General features: G+C 38.7%; 1 protein-coding gene across 4 annotated transcripts in view; it reads right to left on the minus strand.

Annotated features, from left to right (window-relative positions):
• Nucleotides 1-15,212, minus strand: part of PIEZO2 (piezo type mechanosensitive ion channel component 2) — a 465,759-nt gene that overhangs the window by 30,573 nt on the left and 419,974 nt on the right. For 3 of the 4 annotated variants that reach the window (XM_075125316.1, XM_075125317.1, XM_075125315.1), the window contains 7 exons: nucleotides 7,527-7,916; nucleotides 5,824-6,082; nucleotides 5,067-5,249; nucleotides 3,379-3,631; nucleotides 2,369-2,501; nucleotides 1,742-1,889; nucleotides 1,415-1,629 (listed from right to left, as the gene is read on the minus strand). In XM_075125316.1, coding sequence (XP_074981417.1) covers nucleotides 1,415-1,629; nucleotides 1,742-1,889; nucleotides 2,369-2,501; nucleotides 3,379-3,631; nucleotides 5,067-5,249; nucleotides 5,824-6,082; nucleotides 7,527-7,916 — 1,581 coding nt within the window. Of the gene's footprint in view, nucleotides 1-1,414; nucleotides 1,630-1,741; nucleotides 1,890-2,368; nucleotides 2,502-3,378; nucleotides 3,632-5,066; nucleotides 5,250-5,823; nucleotides 6,083-7,526; nucleotides 7,917-10,114; nucleotides 10,283-15,212 lie in introns of all 4 variants that reach the window. The other variant, XM_075125318.1, reaches the window with a different exon arrangement.

The raw sequence follows: 15,212 nt of genomic DNA on the forward strand, positions 1-15,212 counted from the left end.
AGACTCACTGTGCTCATGGAGAGGCCCCACATCCATTCCTTGAGCAGCTTGACGTGAAGCTGCAGCAGGATGGATGGGATACACATGCAAATGTATTACTCACCCTTCCACAAGCAACACTGTGTATTTCTGGTCTTGCCTCTCTCCCAAAAGAGCCTGCAAGTATTACTGTACCTCTAGTGATGATAAGGGTCAGAGATGGGGGACCAGGGTCCCTGGAATGTGTGAGAAAGTCACTGATGGTTGGGATGCATCTCCGTTTCTCAGTGACCAGGGATGCTGATTTAGACCACGTAAACTGGGAAGGAGCTGTTTATGTGGGCATCTCAGAAGTGGAGTGGTCCCTAGCATGATTACAGCTCAGCAGCATGCTGTGAACTCCTCACCAAGGACAGTGTTTGGGGAGCAAGATATGAGCCAATGTTTTCAATGAGTTGTTTTGGAAAACTATTCTAGATAAGGAATTTTCATGGGTTTATAGAAATCAGTTTGATTTAAATTGACCCTGACAGGTTTCAAATGCAAATTCAAGATTAAGATTAGGAGATACATATTTCTTAAAGGCAGGGTAAAGATCAAGAGGGATTTTGTTGCCTTTTCTTTTGAACAATAAATTAAACTGACAATCCCAAACTTCATTTTTCTCTCCCTTTTCAATGCTCAGTAACTTTTGAGGTAGGAGGTCATTGGGAGAATACCAGTTTTATTCAAGCATAGCTGTAATTACTATTGCACTTGGAAAAATATAATAAATACATTCAAGGACAGTTTTTAAGTGCAAAGGAGGGTCTTTTTGTCTTTTCTAATTAGTTTGAATTCTTCACATGCAATAAACCATTTTTCCCCCTCAGTAAACTATTCTATCACTATTTGCAAGGTACAATGCAACTCTCTTGGAATTTTAAGTTTGCACTTTTTCATTAGTTGCTGGGACAAATTATGACCTAATACTCAATAGCTGTATGATAGCTATAAAAAGGCGGTGTATTTAATGTTGAGGGGGGTGGAAAATAGAGCTATTACAGGAAACAGGAGGTTGTTAGGAAGCATTCATTAAAGCAGGGATGGCCCAAGAGTTTGCATTATGTCAGTTCTGACTACCTTAAATTCAACTTTGAATGTAGTACTTACTCTGTGTCCAGATCTTCATGATACATTAACTACAAAATTATCGCCCTAAAGGCAGTTCTAATTCAGTATGGTTTTATATAGTTCAGTCTTTCCCCATTCAAGCAGTTCCATATTTGCAGCACTAATTATTCTGAAAAGATACTTAAACAATCCATTGGTAATGAGATCAAGAAGAAACCTGTTTGTGATTCAGTCTTTAGCTGTAATTCACTCAAATTAAATTAGGAATAAACTTGAAAAATGATGTTATTCAAGTCTTATGCTTTATTTTTAATGGATTTACCTTTCAGTTACTCCAGGCAAGATAAAGAACATCCAAAAGTGTATCCCAAAAACAAGAATGACCTGGAAGATGACTTTTCCCATGACAGTCTTTCTGAGGTACAGTGCTCGGTCTACCACCATGGTCCCAAACTGAATGAGCACCATCACCAAGAATGCCTCTGGTACCTGGTCCTCTGATAATGAAGAGGTGATATCTGCTGCCGCAGAATGTTTCTGGGAAGGAAAACATCACAGTAACTTTGGGATAACAAATTCTACATGGTATTTCACAATTGTGACGAAGAGTCTGAAAGAGGATTTACAGAACAAGCCTCTCATAACATACCCCAAAAGCCCAAAACCCAAACACAATGATGATGAAGTCCACAGTATCTGCGAGGAACATCAGCACATAAACATCAGTCACAGCACTGTATTCCGGGTGAATGAGATTGTAGAAAAACTGTCTGATGGGCACATATATTTGAAGAGTCCTGAAACAACATACACCACAATCTGATTTAAGACAAGTACCTTGAACTCAAGTTCCTAAGCTTACAAAAGGAAGGGACTGATATTATTAATTTGCTTAATTATACACTTCACTTTTGGGGTTCACGGTGTTTTACAGAAGCCAATTATTACCTGTTGTGTTGGCCATTTTTGTAATGTTCTGCAAACACCTGCCCACTAGGAAATTCACTTAGTCCACCAACTCATTCACAAAGGACAACAATTAGCCTTCAAATGGACTTTGTCTGCCACTGTTGTTTTGTTTATATGTGAACTGGTGACCAAGAGTGAAAGATTCTGTATCCTATCACCAATCTACTGAATCACCCAGTCCCCTGATAAATTTATACTTTTATAACTTATTTTTACTAAGAGTAGCATATTTTTAGTTACTTAAAAAGTTATTTCACTGTAATTTCCCCTATCCACCTCTCCAATCCCCTAGAGAAAATTTGCTCACTTTTTAATCGTAAATGCCTTTGCTTTGATCATTTGTTCTCGAAACTTTTCCATAAGAAGCTCTTTTCTAGATTTTTGCTTGATGCTTAATACACTGCTTCCTTTCTGACTGCTGTTTCGTGTACTGGTGCTCCCTGGAAGTGAGGATGGGAGGAAGAAAACAAGAAAGAAGGCATCCAATTAAAATAAAAGTTTAGATAAAAATACAGAAGGAATAAAATCACAGAGTATAACCCGTGTAAATAAGTTGCACATTTAAGAAGTTTTTAAATGAAACCAGACACCTTTTTTTAATATAGACATATATAGTAAAGTCTTGACTGTTTGACACAGACTTGACAACTGGCTGAATCAAACCTTGACTTAATATGGCTATAAAAAAGAGTTGGTACCAAAACTGATGTAACTGGCCTGCTTCAGTTGCCAGGATGGTGTGTGTATATATAGAGAGATTGATAGATTTGTGATATTGATTTGGATATCTATAATCTAATATCTATCTATCTATCTATCTATCTATCTATCTATATCTCTCTCCAAACTATAGTGAAGTCTTCCTCTTCAGGAGATAGGGAAGGTGATCTGTCACAATATCACAAAATCAATACTTTCCTCACTTCATTACCATATGACCTCAGATGGTAACAAAAAGAAGTTCACTATGAATTCCTGCTAACTAGAGATGGTGCTGAGCCATAAAGTTTGGATCTGGACCTTCCCAAAGATTTGGAATGTTCAGTGCCAGCAAATTATAGAGAAAGCACTGTCTGTAGTGCTTGGATCTGGATCTGAACTTTGTCAAAGTTGAGGGAGTTCACTTCTGGGTGTTGGTTGGGCCCATCTCTATAAGTATCCGGGATTTTGATTCGCATATTTCCCGGTCTCAAAAAGCAGCCGTTGTGTTAAATGTTTTCTGAGCTCTCCACAGAAATACATCAAAGGTCTCAACAGAATCATCTAATCAGAAGTGAGCTACTGGTTTTCAAGGCCCAGTAGCGCTGTGACACATACCTCTCTTTGACCTGTGTGAGGACAAACTGGATCTGTGTGAAAGTTGTGACCCACTGCTGGAACTTTTCCTCCTGACGGCAGTCTGCTGTTCTGGGAAGTGGACATGTATGGATTCCACAGAAGCCGCAAGGTTCACTGACTTTAAAGAGTCAGCAGAATCTCTCCTGCCTGCTGTCAGTGAGAGCTCATCGCCATATTCCTCTTTACTACTGCAGCTTTCACCTTCATCATCTTCATCCCATAACCCATGGCACTGGTGGAGAAAGGAGGAAAAGCATGTCACTCTTGTACATCAGTTAGGGTGATATTTATTGTGCTGCAAAACAGACTATATAATTACGAGCATCTTCTGTCTTTCTATTCTGATATTTATAAGGCTCAGATCCCCTTTTTAATTTGAAGTCATCAAAGTTTGTTTGACTAAAGGGATATAATAAATATCTGAAAGTTACATAGCAATCAGTATGTGTTCTGGGACACAAACGAGGCAAAGGAAGTGCCTACTTAATGTCCATTTTAGAATAAATCTAGTTAGAGATATTATTATATTTGTGTTGTAGTAGGTGCCAGTTTTAAATTTTGCAACAATATTATGTGTAGGGCAGTACTTTCCTTAGGTTTCTGGGGATAAATTATGAATGAGCCACAGCCATAAAATCAGGGATTTCATAAAAATATACCCCTTCCATGATATTTTCCTTGGTTCATTTCAACTGTACACCTCAATTCTCCCCTCCATTTTCATCCCATTTCCAGAAAGAAAAAAAAGAAAAAGATCAATTGTCCATCCACACAAATGTCATTAAAGTATTTCAGTATGAAAGAAAACAATACTGCCTAAGCAGCCCCAAAAGACGTGTGCTGAAGGCAAATCTCAGGTGTCATATCTATTGTTCACATATAAGAGTTTTAGTTGCTTGGTGTTAGACAATTAAGATTTGACTATATTGATAATTCGAAAAATTCTTAAGGACGAATAAATGTTTCACTCATTGCTATGGACACACCAAACATAAGAAATGGCCACTTTGCCTACCTTTGGGGACATACTATCTGCAAAGTCAGCAATGAGATCAGTATTTTTTTGTTGAGATGTCTTCAGGCTTTTAATGAGTGTCAAGGCCAAACATTTCCTTAGAAAATGGAGTCTTCACAATTTAAATGGCAAAAATATTTTAAAATAAAGACAGGTTTCAGAGTAGCAGCCGTGTTAGTCTGTATCCGCAAAAAGAAAAGGAGTTTTCATGCGATGATGCGCATGCGATGAAATGAGCTGTAGCTCACGAAAGCTTATGCTCAAATAAATTGGTTAGTCTCTAAGGTGCCACAAGTACTCCTTTTCATTTTAAAATAAAGTAACTTAATTAAAAAAGTTAAAATAATGTTAACTCAACACCTGTAAATAAACCTGTAAAAGTGCTGATGAACAAGGGACAGAGAGGGAGAATGGCCCTGCACAGTGGAACCAGAAGGTTTCCACTCTATTCCTTGTTCTGCCACAGCCAACTTGTAGGATACTAGGCAAGCCACACAATCTCTCTGTTCTTTAGTTTCCCCATCTGTACAATGGGCATAGTAATATTTTACCTCACAGGGGTACTGCGAAGACAAATTCATTGTGCTGAGTCGTCATAGGAATGACTATAAAAATTAAATAAAATAAAGACATGCCTTTTATCTCAGTTTACCTTTAAAATGGATCGATGGAAGAACAAAGCAAGGAGCTGAACAAGGTCATAGTGTACATAACCCTCTTTCTTTTCAATACCAATAATATTGGGCGGATGGTAAGGTTTATCTTTGGTGTAATCCACATGTTTATTCCAGGGAAAGAAGCCAAACTGGAAGAAGTACTTGATAACAATGGTCACCTGTACGGAAACATAATGTATCAAGAACAATTATCCAAACACCATTCAACTGACAGACAAGTAACCTCATGTCAGGAACATGAAATACCATGTGACTATTTCATGGTTTTTTTAAAATTAGATTAATTAGTGCATTTATTGTTCTGTGAAACTAATTATGTTTTCATACATTCCAATTAGAGGGGTCGCCATGAAAAAATCAGTGTTTACCAACAAGTGCTACCCAGTGGCATTTGAGATACCGCAGTTATTTTCCTATAAATACAAGAGACAGTAACTGCAGTATCTTGGATACCGCTAGATGGTAGCTATTAGTAGATGTTGCCTTTTTAAAACTAGAAGGAGGTCAGCCAAGTGCAGAACGGAAAAATCAAACAATCACCTCTCACACCAATGCCCAAGGATGTTATTTTTAGTATATATTTGTATTATAATGCCCAAAGGAGAGATGTACAAGCACAGAAAAGAGACAATTCCTGCCCTGAGCGGCTTATTATTCACTTTTATTCGCAAAAGAGCATGTTATCTGTTCCCAATGTGTTTGACAAATAAGGATGTAGGAGTAATGGCATACCTCAGTGTAGACAATGGCTGTCATCCAGAAGCGTTTGCTCGGCCTGGGGACAGACAGCATGGCCCAAAGGAATATAAGGATGGGAAGCACAAGGGTAATCATGGAGGCAGATATCATGTGATTAAGGATAATCACAAAATAACACACCATTTCTGACCGGGCCACCAGTGTATTATACAGGGCATAAACGAGAAGCAGTAGTCGAGGCTGACCACTGTAAAATTTCTCTGATTCCTCCAGCTCTTCATCACGAAACATCCTGTGAGAAGAAGAGTTCTATGAATGACATCAATATGAAATTCACGAGAGCTGATTTTTATTATTACTGTTTTCTCCTTTATAATGGTTCCAGATTCTGTTGGAAAATCTGTAAACATGAAGAGAATTTGGTATTCTAAACAAATATATGTAACATAGCCTGATGCTAAATAAATTCATGTAACATTAAACTCCAGCGACAATTCACAGTAAACCATTTGGAAGTGCTAGTTTGGTATTTAATACATGAAAACAATCAGCTTGCCGATAAACACCTAATCATTGCACCTCATCTGCAAATCATGTTCTGGTAGTGAGACATTGGATCCAGTTCTGATCTACTTATACCAGGAATAACTCCATTAAAAGTCAGTACAGTTACACTGGTGTGAAATTAGTGTAAGTGAGATCAGAATGAATGCCATTTTTATTTTAGCCACCAGATGTGCCTTGTCTTCTTTGACTGTTAGGGTAAACCCGACTGTTAATAAAAAAAACAAGCTGATGTTAAAAACATAATAAAATTGTGACAAGTGTAAAATTATTACATGAACGCACATAGATTTAAATCTCTCTGCTTTTCATGAGTGTCATTTATTTATTATTATTTGTACTACGGTGGCGCCTAGGAGCTCTAGTCATGGGCCAGAACCTCGGTGTACTAGGCACTGCACAGTCATAGCATAAAAGAAGAGCTTTTTTGTCTTGTCAACACTTTGAATGTTCCAGCCTTTGGAAAGATTTGGTTGAATACCTGAAAAACAAAGGAACATGGAAGCATAGACGAAAAAGCACTTGCTTTGCTCAGGGAGTGTGGTGCCTTTTGGTCTAGTTCTAACTGAGCGGATGGGACCATTTCTGGGATTTGAGATTCTGCCTGGCCCTTATGCAAGTGCACTGTGGTAAAGGAAGGAATAAGGAGACTTTTCACATATTATGTGGCCTGCATAAGGGCTGGGCAGAATTTCAGTGTCTGCAAGCAAGGGAGAACAGGGAAAGCTCCCTCCTTACTGTCCTTGGGAAGAATGATGTCACAAAGGAAGATGAGAAAGAAGAGCTATTGGCTCCAACTCCCAAGCACTGGTCAGGATAACTTGTTGGCTGCATGGTGGGGAAGGGAGTATGCTGCAGCCCATGAAGGAGTGCAGCATTGCCATTGAATTTGAACTGCAGAAATCCAATGGCAATGGGGGCTATTAACTAAGTGTGTGTTGGGGGAGAAGCAGAGATTTTTTTCCATGTAATTTTAGAAGGAAGGACCTTTCCCAAATAAAATTAAAACAATTAGAGAGAAACAGCCCCACCCCACACTTAAAACCAATTTTTGAGAGAAAAATCCTCACTAATAACAGCAGTAGTTAGACAGAAAACACCTCCTGAAACAGGAATTAAAATATTTAGGAAAACTTCAAAGACTACATTTTTTCTTCTCTAAAGTTTCTTACTTGTTTAGAAGCAGCTCACTGGCAGTCAGATCGTGTGTCAATGGAGGGAGGATAGTATCATTTAGCTTGTCAATTTGACTGTCATCTGGGCTCACCATCATGAGGTTCTTGCCAGCAGAGTCATCTTGGGAACTGAAGGAAAGATGATCAAAGCTGACAGCTTTGCTGTATGAAGGTGGAATTTCGGCATTGCCATCCGCAGCAGAGTATGATGGCACGTCAGTATCAGGAGTGTACGCAGCTCCTTCTGAATCCAAGCCATAATCGTCCACCTCATCTTCTCGTCTTGATGTAGAACCTGCCCCTTCTTCTTCATGCTCCCCTTCTACTTCTTCAATGGTTTCTGTTGTGCCCTGACGAGAATACAGCATGGTGACCTGGGTAGGTTCACTGTCAGGAGGAAGAAAAAGGATTTCTCTCTTAACACAATTACTCGGAAAACTTTGCTAACTCTGTTTTGACCTGGAAATATTGGCAAGCCCTCACTCTGCTCCCAAACTTTGAAAATTCACTGCAGTTGGCAGAAGATGTACTGCTGTCACCTCTTCCTTACACATAAAAAACACTGATCCATTTGCACGCGGAGTGATTGCATGTTGAGCTTGCAGTGATTCAATACAGTTCCAAACCAAGACAGGACAGATTAATGCTGACAAAGAGGGAAGTTGCACACAATTTTCTTAGAACAAACAAATTCTAAACACAATTAGAGCATATTTCTACATTTGTTTCAAGTGAGCTGGATGATGCTACAGTATAATATAGGAATGCATATACTTAATTGTAAATGTAACATTTCTAACAATCATAGCTTTATCATTTCAAAACTGCAGCTTGCAGGCAAAATTCAATTGGACACACAGAATCCATCCCCTCACGTTTCATGCTATATCTATATAAAAGGGTAGGCCAACTGCAAACATGGAGTAATGCCATCCAGAGTAAATAACTGTTTGAGTAGCAGGGTATTATGGTATCTTACCTTCAGTTCACTCTCCATTTTTCTTCTTCACTTCTTTGGCTTACCTGCCTCTTTCCTCTTCTGTGTGTACTTCCTCTCTTTTCACATTGTTCTTACTCACTTTTATCTGCTCACCTACCTCTCTGCTTCTCCACCTTGCTTGACAAAGCTCTACTCCGCTTTATGTGTTTTTCATCTCTCCTGCCACCATTCTGTGTTTGCTCCTCTCTGCATCAGCTTCTCAGCTGGTGTAAATTGGTGCAGCTCATTGACTTAACTGAGAATCTGGCTATCCCCCTTCAGCTACTTTCCTGTCCTTGCTTTGCTTCTTGCCTTCTTTTAGCTATGCCCCACTCTTCCCCTATTCCTAGGTTCTTCTCTTTCTTCGCTCCCATATGTTCCTCTCCTGTTTGCCCCCATCCCAGCTCCAACAGTCAGATAATAAAAAGGAACAACATGGATTTTACATGCATCACATCCTTTTACAGCTCTCCAAAGAGACAAAGGTTGAAATACTGACTGGTAATGGCAGAGCTCCCTTTGACTTCACTAGGATTTTACCCAATATATATATAATAAACTTGCTATTGTAAAAGCCAGTTGACAATACTACCTCCTGCCAAAATTCAAAATAGATTTCTATACCCTTTTCCTTTGAAATCATTTTCAAACTGTAGCTATGTTAGGTCACCTTTTAACTTCTAGTGAGAGTTTTCAGAAGTAACCTGATGGTAGCTGTTGCTTGAATGTACATTTTGGTGATTCTTAATAGTAAATAGCTCCTTTAAAGATGATTAATGAGTGAGAATGTAAAATGCTGAATTTCAAAATAAATCAACACCCAGAAGTTGCTAAAACAGTGTGCAATATGGAAGTAGAATGACCTAATATGCCATACAATTTTATTTTTGAAATGAAATTTGAAACATTGCTTTTATATCTTGAAGCCATATAAAATTTAGGCAATTTTAGTCTTGAGTTGCAAAACTGAGTGAACAGCTCTGGAACAGTTCTCTAACATGTTTTTTCTTTCACTGTTTGTTTATATTGCTCGCTATCTTTTCTTAATAATTTCCCGTCTTAATTCCAAAACTTCAGAGTCTGTAAATCAGTGGAAGAGAATTCAAAACATATTTAACAATTCTTTCCTATGAAGAGAGTAACTAAAAATGAAAGGAGCGTGGCCAAAATTTGCAGAGCTGGATGCCTAAAATTAGATTCCTAAATCCATATTTAGGTACTGGATTATTTGAAGAGCTGAGCTCCCATAAATTCCACTGAAGTCAATGGCAGCTGCTGGGGGTTCAGCACCTTTGAAAATCAGCCCCTTTTTTTATTCAGGTTCCTATATATGGATGCAGGAGTCAACATTCAAAGGTCAAAATTACAGATCAGGTTATAATGAATAAAAGAATAGGGGACTTTTTTTTTTAAAAGCAAAATAACAAATACGTAACTGGTTTATGATACTGTCTTGTACCTCACAGTCTTGTCACAATATACAAGGGAATGAAGCTTCCAATAAGCATGCAAATTGTTTTAAACACACACATCTTCACATGTATACAATGTCACATGTAGAATGGCCAGGGTAAATGAGTGAACAAAGCATGCATGAGTTAAGCACCTTGACACTATACTGCCACTGTCAGCTGATGAGGAGGACATATCCATGCTGTACATTTTACGAAGCCTAGGTCGAGCGCGCTCACTTGTTTTAGGAACAGTGTCTGGTCCATCTAAATCATCAAGGGTTGACTGCCTTGAGAACAGCATGGTTGCTTCAGTGTAGCAGCTAGCAGCGCAAACAGTTATAAACACAATGTTAAATACCAATGACATTACTTTATACACAGTTCAGTAAATGAATGTGCTCGCCATGCAGCAAAACACAGACACAAAGACAAAAGGTTCAGAGAGAAGATAAGGACCTGATTAGAGTCACCATAAAACCAAATTCTTATGTACAGCCAGATTGTGACTATAAAAATATAGAAGCCATAACTACTAATCATAAAATATAACCACTATGCATATAGGGATTGGAATCAATATAGTCTCAGAGTTCCCATACTGCCTAGAGATAACTTTGTACAAGTGAGAGTTTTTACTTTTGTTTGCTTTGAATAGAAATTCCCAAAATTCAATTAAAACATTTTGGAAGCTGATCTCCTCTTTACAATATCTATTTTATTAAAAATAGATTTGGTGGAATTCTTTTATATGGGTGCAGGCCAATTTCCTAAAAGAGCTTTCAGAATTAAAAAAAACCCTTATGTTCTACTAATAGAAAAAACAGAGCCAAATCAGTACTTACTTGATGAATGCCATGTATAATTACCATTGCTTTGGATTTTGTATCTAATATTATATTGTATAATATTGACATTGATAATTAATCATTTTAAGAAGATTTTATTTATTTTGAGTCATTTAAAAATATTTTCCCCATTATTTCAAAATTTGTAAAGCACACACAATATCAAAGAAAGGACATTTTCAGTTAAACCCTTATCTCCTTTCACTTGTCACCACAAGTGGGACAACAGAGGCATATATTATACATTCAGGTGCTATTGGATAAAATGAGAAGTGGATGAGTAATGAAAAAGACAACACTAATGTAAATAGAAACATTAGCAATGGGAAGGAAGCAAATACATTAATGACATATGGTAGGTAAACACAATGTATTTTGCTGTAATTGTGAATGAAGTACACAGATGTGCATGAACTGAGTTGAGGGAACTGTTTGGAGTTTTAATCCATGCAGTCACCTCTCTGGGTCTCTAAGATCCATAAGTGAGAAAAGAAAGCACTAAACAATGGGGGGAGATCCACACTTAGGATCTGATCCTGCATCACTGAAGTCAGTGCGACTTTTCCCATTGACTTCAGTGGGTGTAGGATTGAGCACCTGGAAGGTCCACACTCTACATGGATCTATAGGGCACTCTAGTTCTAACTCTTTAAATGAGGTTTTTGGAATTGAATTATAGGGAGCTAACAGCAGATTGTATAATTTTTTATGATATTTAGTGTCATTTTAAAACCCAAACTCCATCTCATCATCTATGTGGGGAGCTGGGTTTCTTTTCTGAAAGCACCAAGGGACAGATTTCCAAAGGTATTTAGGCATCTAAAGAGGCAATACGCACCTTGTGGGATTTTCAAAAGCACATAAAGCAGATTAGGCATCTAACAACCATTGAAATCAAGTACTTTTGAAAATGTGGCCCATTGCCCTTTTTCACTTTGGTGTTTAGTTAATCCCCAATCTAGTTATTACCTTGTAAAATTACAAGTTCCCCTCTAAATATATATATGTGTGTGTGTAGACATGTTGTCTTGTAAATAACAGTGGGGAGATACAGGGAACGGAAACGAAGTAACTCTGGCGCCTGTGCCACAAGCAGAAGATGACTCTTATATCATAAGGAGTGCCCCCACTGGTACATTTTCATTGAAAAAATGTATTCCAGTTTCCCTCAACTGCTCCCCACCTGGAGGACTTGATCTGGCCCCTGTTGAAGTCAATGGCAAAACAATTACTGGTTTAATTAGGGGCAAGATTAGAGTTAGTCTTTGCAATGATTTTGATTACAGCTCAGTGATCAGAAGGAAAATCTACATGTTCTGAGCAGCTGATGAGAATCCTCCAAGGTTTGGAAAGTGGCACAAGATTATACTGATAGCACAGTGAATGTGCTTCCGAATGTGTAGGAACCTGCAACACCAATAAGCTGTTAAGGAGGATATGATCTATACTGTGATGTACAACTGGCAAAGTTTGTGTTGACTCAGTCACTAACCAGCACAAACATTTATCCAGGCATATCCTTCCAGGTCACTTTTCAAATTGGCATCTCTAGAGACTTTGAAAAGCCCTAGCTTCTTTAAAAAAAATTCAAAGAATAAGTATTTTAAATTGAAATGTGCATTAAAATCCCAAGTCAAAGTATTTGTAAATAAAGTTAATCAGCTATCCATTACAAATGGGTATATATTTAGCATAGATGTTTTTATTCTGAATGATAGGATGGGTAAGAAATTTCCCATTCTGCTAGCTGCATTTCCAACAATTCTACCTTCCCTGGATGACTTATTAGCCAAATTTTTATATCTACAGTTTGTGACCCAGTTAACCACTGTACATAGGCCACTGGTTGGCATTGAAGTTATTGTTACTAATCACATCCTAAGAGTTTTCACACAGCTTTGGAATAAATTGCCAGGTGGCAAACTGGAGAAGGTGGTGCGGCCAGCACAGGCTGCGTTACAATACTGAGCTGCCTACAGAACTGCAGAGCGGAAGGGAACAGAATTGTGGGAGACTCTGGGCTGAAGAAAAGCTTTGGTGAGAGCTTCTGAGCATCACACAGTTCCTACTAAAGTCAAAAGAGTTCAGTAGGTGCTAGGATTTGATCCTTGCTTTGACATCTAAAAACATTCAAGGTGAAATCCTGACTCTGCAGAAGTCAATCAGAGCTTTGCATTTGACTTTAATGGAGCTAGGGTTTTACTCTCTATTTCAGGGGTGGCCAAACTTACTGACCCTCTGAGCTGCATCGGAAGTTTGAGAGCTGGGGCATACCTACTGGGGCTCAGGCCTTCATCCCCACTCCTGTTGAAGCCCTGAGACCCTGCTCCCCACTGAGCAGAAGCCCCTACCCCACCACTCCGCTTCAAGGCAGAGATCCTGAGTTCCCCGCTCCCCAAGTCTGGTAGGTGGACGATGTGTGTGTGTGTGTGTGTGTGTGTGTGGAGGGCTCTACAAGCAGCACTTTAATGGTAAAAGAGCCGCATGTGGCTCGCGAGCCGCAGTTTGGCCATCCCTGCTCTATTCCTTTGTAAACTTAGGCCACATTCCACAAAAGACAACTAATTGGACTTTATCAGCTCCCAGCCATTTTACCAAAATTGATAAGATATTTAGCTAATAAGTTAACTGGAAATAAAGGGCAATGAGCTCATTATAATGCTGGCTTGAAATATTTTCTGGCAGGGCATAGGAAACAACTAGTTATAACAGGGCAAAATTTTCTTCTCATCTCTTCTGTGCCAAACTCCACTGCCTACAATCACCACCCTCCCTCCCTAATTAGGTCACAGATATGCCGAGTGTTTAGCTATATCTGCTGTGGGCATTACGCTAGTCTCCCTGCGAAGGAGGGCTGGGAAGAAATTTTTCCCTTACCACCATATTGGCCAGGTGCAGTGAGGTTTTTTTCGCCTTCCTTGCAGCAGGTTCAGGTAGGCTCTATTCATGCACAGCATGACGGGCGGTAGGCCATATGTCGCAACTCTTTATTTAACTGTATAGCGGATGTTCAGTGCAGGTACTCCACAAATGAAAGCACAAAAGAACGGAAAAATGGCATGGAAAAGGAATTAAGGAGAGGTGCTTGGTAATTAAGCAAGTCGGGGGCCAGTTGGGGACTCCTATGATTGGTACAGCAGGAGCAGGAGCACCCCCATGATCATAGTTCACCTTAACTCCTCCTGTGAGGGGGGTGGTCGGAAAGGTCCCTGTAAATTTTTTATCCGCCGGGGTAGTCCCAGACATCTATTTAATAATAAAGTTCAGCCTGATTAAACCCATATCTAATGTCTCCTGTCATTCTTTCAGCCTAGCCAGATAATGTCCTCACTTTGCATTTAGGACATCCAGTGCCATCAAAAGTGCCTAAAGCATCAAATATACAATAGGGATCCACAAGGGACAGATCCACTGTTGATTAGAGAGAAGAATTTTCCCCTTAAAAAATGAATATGATAATTTTACTGACAGGACCTTTATAGAAGCCATATGGTGTGTGATATTTTAAAGTATAACTGCCTAGTTTGCTTTTTCAGAAAATAGTCAAGCAGAGTCCTACAGAATTCATGGACATTTGCTTGAGTATAAACTGAGTTAAGATTTAATTATTTTAATTCAGAAATAAGCATCCAGTTTTTTTCCCATCTTATGAGACCAACCACGTATATGCTAAATAAAATCCATAAACGTGGTTCACTGACTACCTAGAATGAAAACTTTGTGCTGGGACAAACTAAAGACCAAAACAACAACTTAATTATAGAGGAAACTGTCCCTCAGAGCATCCAGATACTGCTTAATCTTCAAGTGATGAAACAGGGATTAATCTCAGTCACTCTGAGGCTTGGAAATGAATTGGTATATAATGGTTAAAAAATTATTATTTGAATCACATTCCCCGGAAGTGAAAAGTACCAGTAGGAAAGACAATTTATAGGCTAATAGGGAAATAATATGAGTATAACAGTGGATTTCATAAAAATAATAGAACTGTGTATGAGAGCATGTTAAGTATAAAGCCCAAATTGACTCGATGATGTCAATTCGTGTTTTGCCATTAACTTCAACTGGAACAGAACGGGCCTTACAATTAAGAAACATTGGCACATTTTAAAAAGTAATCTTGTTGTTGACAGGGCAAGCTCTATATTTAGCAAAGGAAAAAAATTAGCAAAGGAACTGGTGCAAAATTGATGAGCTTTTGGGTGAGGTTTTTGAGATGATAAAGTTCTCTCACTGTTGTTTGGGCAATGCAAAATGTCACTCACTTTGTATTGCTAAAACAGCTCATGAGACCTCTTCATAATCCCAGAAAGAGACAGGCAAGGATGCTTTTATAAACAGACAGAAGATCTATCATTAGATCTAAGTGACTGGTTATTGCTTCCTCCATTTAGAGGTCATT

Source organism: Caretta caretta, chromosome 2, assembly GCF_965140235.1.
Source record: "Caretta caretta isolate rCarCar2 chromosome 2, rCarCar1.hap1, whole genome shotgun sequence".
Lineage (NCBI taxonomy): Eukaryota > Metazoa > Chordata > Testudines > Cheloniidae > Caretta > Caretta caretta.